This window comes from Branchiostoma floridae, chromosome 15 (assembly GCF_000003815.2).
Source record: "Branchiostoma floridae strain S238N-H82 chromosome 15, Bfl_VNyyK, whole genome shotgun sequence".
Classification (NCBI taxonomy): domain Eukaryota; kingdom Metazoa; phylum Chordata; class Leptocardii; order Amphioxiformes; family Branchiostomatidae; genus Branchiostoma; species Branchiostoma floridae.
Genome location: NC_049993.1, coordinates 14,000,708 through 14,008,448, shown reverse-complemented (window position 1 = coordinate 14,008,448; position 7,741 = coordinate 14,000,708). Strand labels below are relative to the sequence as shown.

General features: G+C 37.8%; 1 protein-coding gene across 1 annotated transcript in view; it reads left to right on the top strand.

The window, feature by feature from the left end:
* The window catches only part of LOC118431505 (protein KRI1 homolog), a 20,287-nt gene that overhangs the window by 11,355 nt on the left and 1,191 nt on the right, over positions 1 to 7,741 (top strand). The window contains exons 8-16 of the mRNA XM_035842745.1: positions 397 to 500; positions 1,113 to 1,245; positions 1,446 to 1,541; positions 4,538 to 4,708; positions 5,325 to 5,406; positions 5,845 to 5,957; positions 6,206 to 6,347; positions 6,902 to 7,032; positions 7,481 to 7,644. Of these exons, the coding sequence (XP_035698638.1) occupies positions 397 to 500; positions 1,113 to 1,245; positions 1,446 to 1,541; positions 4,538 to 4,708; positions 5,325 to 5,406; positions 5,845 to 5,957; positions 6,206 to 6,347; positions 6,902 to 7,032; positions 7,481 to 7,644 (1,136 nt within the window). The remainder of the gene's footprint in view (positions 1 to 396; positions 501 to 1,112; positions 1,246 to 1,445; positions 1,542 to 4,537; positions 4,709 to 5,324; positions 5,407 to 5,844; positions 5,958 to 6,205; positions 6,348 to 6,901; positions 7,033 to 7,480; positions 7,645 to 7,741) is intronic.

The following is a 7,741-nucleotide window of genomic DNA, read 5'->3' as shown; positions in this document are numbered from 1 at the left end:
CTGGACGCTTTGCCCCAACTGAGGGGCGTTGTCCAGTACCCAATCAAGATCAAGATCAAGATCTCCAACTGCCTTTAGGTTGGCTTTTAGAAGGATTTAGAAAAGGTGGTATAATGATACATATTAACTTACAGGTGAGGTCCCATACTTGGTGGGTGACACACCTCAAGCTTGTTTTTTGTTTTTTCAGTCTTAATTCAACAAAATACACCTCAAGCTTGTTATTTAAGAACCCTCCACATTTATCAAGAAGAGTATACTTCCCAGTGTGAGTGGTGCAAAACCTTGCAATCTAGTCTGAAGTTAAGTGCTAGTTTTGCACTTAATCTTATGTATGCTACAGATGTTATGTGCTGTATAGAGCATCCCATGTAACCTTTGCTATGACATGCACAGGGCCCACTGAAACAGTACTGGACTAACCCTGAACTGGACAAGGGTGAGGCTTTTCTCCGAGACTACATACTGAACCAGGAGTACAGGGACCCGGATAGGGATAGGTAAGTACATGCTGGAGGCCAGCCAGATATTTCATCTCTTCTCCATCTTTATGTACATGTATCTTAGCAGACCCTTTCCTTTGTTGTTGTTGCAGTAAAATAATATTAGATACTACCACTTCTACTTGTTTTTTTTTTGCACATTCAAAGCATGTGTCATAGTGACAGGATTGTAGTTACCAGTTTGTCCCTGGCAAGAAAGTGTCTGCACCCCTTATCCTTGCCTAACCAGCTTTTTCAAAAGCTATTAGCGTCTCATATTAAAGCTGGTCATCATTTTTGTAGAATATGTCGATGAAGGTTAGACATCCAGATGATAAGATATGCCAAATTGCATTTACTCAAGCAACTGGATATGATGTTGGCAACAGATTCAGACATACATCCGTTGTCTTTCGTCAGTGACACTGAAGAGATCTTTTTGGAGAGCAGATTTTATATCCTATGAATTGATATGCAACTTTGTCTAAACTTGTATTTGTGATAAAATGAAAGTAATACTAGTCTTTATCGATACATGTACATGTATTCAGTAGAATGCATAATATTTAACATGATGTACATTTTGAAAATTTCCCATAAAACATAATAAGCTTTTGCTTCTCCATGTAGAATCCCTACCTATGATGAGATAGTGGATGAAGAGGATGATATTGACTACTCTGAGGATGAGGAGTATCTAGAGAAGGCTGAAAACTTTGAGAGAAAGTTCAACTTCAGATATGAAGAACCGGATGCAGAATTCGTAAGTAACAAGTTTGTTTTTTCTTTCCTACTATAACATGAATGATAAACATTGCATCATTGACACCTTCTGTATACAGTTGTGAATTTTTGCATGTACAGTTTATTCACATGTATTGTCCCCCATACATAAACACAGACAAGAAGATGCCTGTTTTAGTCTATCTGGTTAACTGTTGTTGTTGTTTGTTTGTTTTTCAGATTAAGAGCTTCCCACGCACGATTGCCAGTTCAGTGCGGAGAAAAGACGAGCGCAGAAAGAAGAAAAGAGAAGAGACCAGGGAGAGAAAGAAACAGGTGTGATGGTGGTAGGGCTGTCTGTACAGAAGCTCCCTCTAGTGTATGTCATGAGAAGTGCAGAACTGAAGCCTTGGAGGTGCACTTTTAACAACTCTTCTGTATGGTTGAATAAAACAATTCTCTTTTGTCCAAAATGCCTAAATTTCTGAAACCATTAATTATTCCTTCAGGAAAGAAAGAGTGCACAGACAGATTTTACATTTAGGTAGTATGTACCAACTTTGATTATTTTCACTCCGCGTACCGTAGGTACGCTTCGAGTGAAAATATTGTTTTCATACTGTTTCTTCTTTCTTTCTTTCTTTCTTTCTCCTGTCGCGACCTTTAAAGTGATTCCTCTCCGTCGTTCCTGGACCAAATGGCCTGAAATTTGGCACAAGGGTACAGTGGGCCAATACCCAGACCCGTTTTTCTCATTTTTTTGATAGATACCTTTACAATGATTTTAGGGATGTTTTAAGGTCATTTTCTGGCCCGGCTGTATATTCATGTCTCCCGTGCCAAGGTATTACGTCCAGATGACTTGAAAGTTGGTATGATACTGCGTGAGATACTTATTAAAAGGACCCCGGTATTATTTTTGGCCAAACGTCACTTCAAAATCATTTAAAAGCCAATTTGGCGGGGTATCTACGCATATTTTCACCGAGCTCGCGTTTCGCGCGTGTAACCATATATGGTCACGTTTGCACGTGCGTCCGTTGCACCATATATGGTTATGGACGTTTCCGCGCGTGACGTAAGCTGTTTACCTGCAGCTGTGCATTGTGGCTAATTGAATTTAGAAGGGAACCAATATGCGCCCGACACTTAGCGGAAGCGATGACCTGATTGGTCAGCTCGGGTACAGCCAATGAGGAAGGGTTTTTCAACTTAGCGGCTGGGAGTACATATATCCCGCCGGGAAGAACTCCGTTAAAAGTAAGTGAAAAATTGTACTGTTTATCTTAAAATTGGCAACAATACACAAACGCAGTAACAAATTTGGGTAACTTGTCGTCGTTATTGTGTAGTTTTTGTTTGATTTACCCACGTTTAGAGTGTCTGGAAAAGCGATACCGTAGCGTCAGAATGCCGCGGTAAGTGGGAGCGCATGCATGGAATATTGTTGCGCTTTGCATTGACTGATGAGACAGTACTAGTATTGTATCATCAAGCTTTATTGACACGACAAAAAGTACAGTCAATTTTGTATGGCCAACTTTAAACTGCAACGAAAAAAGAAAGAATACAGAGTATATCTTACAATTCTACTAATTAAACATTATGATATGATTCTACTAATTATCGGTGAAAAGTGTACAGTAGTTCTCTTCCATAGTAACGTTATATGATAGTACAGATTTTCAAGGGCAAATCTACTAGTACAAACGTTACACTATGTTGTGAATTGTCCATTCAGGTTGGTTGTACAAGAATATATGTAATCAGGTGTGGCTTTTTTTCTAATCAACAAACAAAAAGGATCTTCCTTTTACTCTGGGTGGCAGTACATGAAATTACACAAAGGAAATACTAATTATTGTATTCTATTCTATTTTCTACTGGAGGAAGATGAAACACCAACTGGACTGTTGTGCAGACAGGTGGGGTTGTGCCTTGATAGAATGTGTCAATTTGACAGTGCTAAATTCATTATTGGTCGGGTGCTCGAACTCAACTAATTCCACAAAGTCTGGCCTGTCAGAGAACACAATAGTCAACTGGCTACAAAGGTGGCATCAACAGACACCAAGGAGAGGCTAGCAAAGTCACGTACAAGAAGTGTTACTGTGACAGAAACACCAGCTTTATGTATGATTAGGCTATTTGGGACAATATTGTAACTATTAAACTAAGTGACAATTAGAGATATTATTATACCAACCATGAGTTCAAACATTGTATTTCATGACAGACATGAATAAGTTTTTATGACTTTTCAGACACCACGTCATGGTATATGCTGTGTAATTTAGTAATGCACTGTACTACAAACAGTTAATCAGAATAGTTAGATAATCATAAACTGATTAGTTTATGTGGAAAATAAATGGGACGTTAAGTTTATAACAGACGTATAATAACTGCAATTGCTGCATCCTTTTTTCAGACGAAAAGCATGCAAAACATTTAGATATGCAAAACAGACACCGTGCAAACATACAGTCGCTAATTAGCTTTGTTCATCAATATAATGTATTAGCTGATTAACTCTAAGTATAAAAACAGAATGCTATCCTTTTTGTCTGAATACAATGTGCATAAATTTATATGTATTTGTAATGATAATGTAATTGCAGTGCAGCCATGAATTCCAATTGGATTTTTTTTTAAATTGCACTTCGCTAAAAACGGCTAATAAGCATATCTTGGTAAAGAGTTAAAAGTGTCGTACAGTTTGGAGAGGTCTGCTTGTATGAAGATTATTTATGCTTGTGACAACCTTGAATAAGTGCAGTAATTGCCCTTGCCTTGTGTAAATAAGCAGGAAAACTTTAATCATAACCACGCTATTGTCTGCTGTGGGTACGTAATACCAACGTTTAGGGTCGCATAACGTGTTGCATCTGTAGAATATTTCCGTTTGTGACATAATTTTTTTTTTCTTGAAGTAAAACGGTGCTTGCTTTGTTAATGTGTGAAACATTAGCATGCTGTGTGCGTGTTGTAATAAAGAAATAAAAGTTTGATTACCGTACAGTACTCACATTGGATTTTTCAAGTTCAATTTTGGAAAAGTCCATTTTTGCATAAAGGGGAGAGCGGAGTGAAAATAGCTGAATTTGCTCCTAAGCAAATACCGGCCTTTCTAGTTAAGATAAATATTTTGATTATCTTAAGTCTTGACTGTGGCTTGTTATGAACTGCTCTCATACATAAATATCTAGATAGATGTACCAATTGCTACCTGATCACAAGCTCCCTCTAGCAGTTGGTTGTCAAAGTACATGCTGCATATGGAAACAACAGTTAGTAATTATAAGATTTATCTTTTGGACTTGATGTTGTAGGAGAAACATAAGAAGAAAGATGAGCTGAAGCAGCTGAAGAACCTTAAAAAGAAGGAGATCCTCGACAAACTGGACCATCTTAAGGAGATCACGGGGAATAAAGACATCGGCTTCAACCAGGCGGATCTTGAAGGGGACTTTGACCCCAAGAAATATGACGAAATGATGAAGGTAAACTCAAGGCTATATGCTATCTTTTGTTTTCCTTGCAAATTTTGATTAGGCCTTTCTCTGACCTTTCAACAGTAAAAGAAAGGAAGAAGGCTTTTACACATTGTATCACTCAAATTTCTCAAATTTTTCTGGGGATGGGTTGTTGTTTTTCATTACATAACGTTATATAATTACAGTTAGTTGCTGTGCCAATATTTCATAATCAAGACACGAAAACACGCTCAGGCATTAATCTTTTTGAACACAGTCCCAAACTTAAAGTTCCAATCTGAAATTAGGATGAAAGTTTGTCTGAGTTTGGTAAATTACATAATGAGAAAAATAAACTGTTCCCCAACTCAAGAAACTTCACCGTCAAAAATTTTCCAATAAAACTCTCTGTCTTCTTCAGCTATCTTACTCAAATGCTTTAAACCGCTGATTTTTCCTCATGTGTGGGGTCAGCACTGGGTCAAAGTTCATTGGAAGTTGGTATCGTCCCCCGTCTCGGCTGAGAGGATGTTCACCCCTTCCAAAGAGACGATGTGGCCCTGAGACTCAATGTGTATGTCTCTGGACCAATTTGTGCATATTTTGATATGCACAGGATTAATATTTTTTGTGTGTCTCTCAGAATGTCTTTAATGAGGACTACTATGGAGAAGGGGAGGGGGAGAAACCAGAGTTTCCTGAGGAGGAAGACTTGGAGGATGATGGTAAGACTAGGGAAGAACTGTGTCCTGCTATGTTTTATTCAAAGTGAAAAGAAAAAATTGTCCCTGCAACAGGGAAACCTTTTAGCATGCTGTCCACTGCTGGTGGAATGGAAGAATATAAAAAGATGTCTTGCTTAATTTTGTTGCAGGGATGAGAACTTTTTTTTGATTTCGTAAATTTTTCACTGAAATCTACAAAGAGTACATTTTTATATCACAAGAAGTACCTGAGTAAGTTGATTCCATTATGTATGTGTATTTAAGTTGATGTGTATTTAAGTTGATTCCGTTATTTTATTCATGCAAAAAATTATCTGAGGCACATTTTGATAATTTTTCATGTTTGCATTCATCTGCTCCATTCTTTTTGGAATGCTAGAATTTGGAAATCAAAGTTGTTTTCAAGCAGAGTTTGTGTATCCTTACAAAAACTTGCAGTTGATTGGGACAATTGGCATGGCCCTTATGAGGAGGGAGGAGGAGGGGGTGAGTATGACTGGGAGAACAGCCAGGAGGGGGCAGAGCCACACTGTGAAGATCCAGACTTCAATGTGAGTTGTACATTTTGAAACTTACCTCATCAAACTGAAATATTCTTTTGAAACATTGTTTTAGAATGAATGAAGACCTTTATTGTTTTAGAGATTTTACAACAATACAATTCATTTTCTATGCCTCAATTTTGCAATAAATTTTACAATGTGATTTACATGTCATATTTTTTTTTTAGTGTTTAAGTAGTTTTATTGTTTAGTAATGTCATTAATACGAAAAATTGAAAATAAATTTTTTGCTCTAGATGGATGCAGACTATGACCCTGATGCGCCCCAGTCCACCTCCCAGGAGATCTTGGCGATGTCTAAGAAGAAGAAACGCAGAAGGAAGTTAGGAACGTACTTTGCAACAGCCGTCAACAAGAAGAAGCCAGTCTTTGATCCAAGTATGTTGTGCATGGTTAAGTTCTCATAACTGTTACTTCTAAAAAAAAACAAATGCTTATGGGCCCAAACCTAAAAGCTATCTACCAACAACAACAAATGAAGACAACATGTCCAAGACAAAAGATGAAAGATTCCATAGCTCTGCTGAAGTATCAAGGATAACTGCAAGAAGTTGCAATATTTCATAATCAAGACATGAAAAATACAGGCATGAAATTTTGGGAAGCCAGTCCTAAGCTTGCATAAACATCCATAAGTAATTCATACTCACTTTGCATACATCATGGTCAATAATTTTAATGTCAGTTTTGGATATATACTTAATTATTTAGTTTGAGGTCACCATATTTGTCAACTGGTGCATTTTCATTGAAATGTGTGTTTACTTTGATAGGTAGGATATATCACTTTTGCGTTTTGGTCCCAGCTATCCCATGTGTGATGGGAAATACACCAATCCCATGTAGTATTCTCTTTGTAACATTCATAGCAAAATTTATAGTTTTACTATACCAGTAACATATCTTGAAAACTACACTCCATTCTGTTGCAGATGACAAGACATTTGAGGAATATCTGAGTGATTACTACAAACTGGACTATGAGGATGTCATTGGGGACATGCCGTGTCGCTTCAAGTATCGCAACGTAATGGCAAACAACTTCGGGCTGTCTACAGAAGAGGTATCAATTTAAGTGCTTATCAAATGAAGATAAGTGGCGTGCCCTAGGGGACGTGACTAATAGATTTTCAGATAAAGTCTCAAAGTCTCTCTCTCAATGGTTGCAAACAAAAGACGTTGGTAGGTTTTAGAGGTTGCAAATTCTTAAAATAGGATTGCTATCTGTTTGAGTCTGGAGTATTTTTCACATTGCTTGCTAGCATTTGTTTTTGATGGAAAAACAGACTTTTGCTCTGCTGCAGTACTGAGACAAAGTGCTAGAGGTCACTGCAGAGCTGTAGAGAAAGGACAGCTCATGAATGTGTGTGGAACCACTGAAAAAGCAGTTGAAATACATTCATTCAAAAATTCACCTGAAGAAACTGTGTTCTTCCTTGGAACTACCTTTCACACTTCTATTGGAACTGGTTGATTGATTGATTGACACCTGTATGATTGATACCTGTCAGGTGCTGAGAGCTGAAGATCGTGAGCTGAATACCTGGTGTTCGGTGAAGGCCATGTCCAAGTATCGCTCAGAAGAAGAAGAACACAGAGAGCTGAAGAGATACAGGAAGAAGGGCAGAGATACCAGGAAGAAACTCAGGATCCTGGCAAGTCTATCAAAGGAAATGTAAGTCTGTGTCTATATCTGTATAGCCAGTGTCTATATCTGTATTGCCACAAGCAAATATGCATGCATACATACATACACGCACACACACATACAC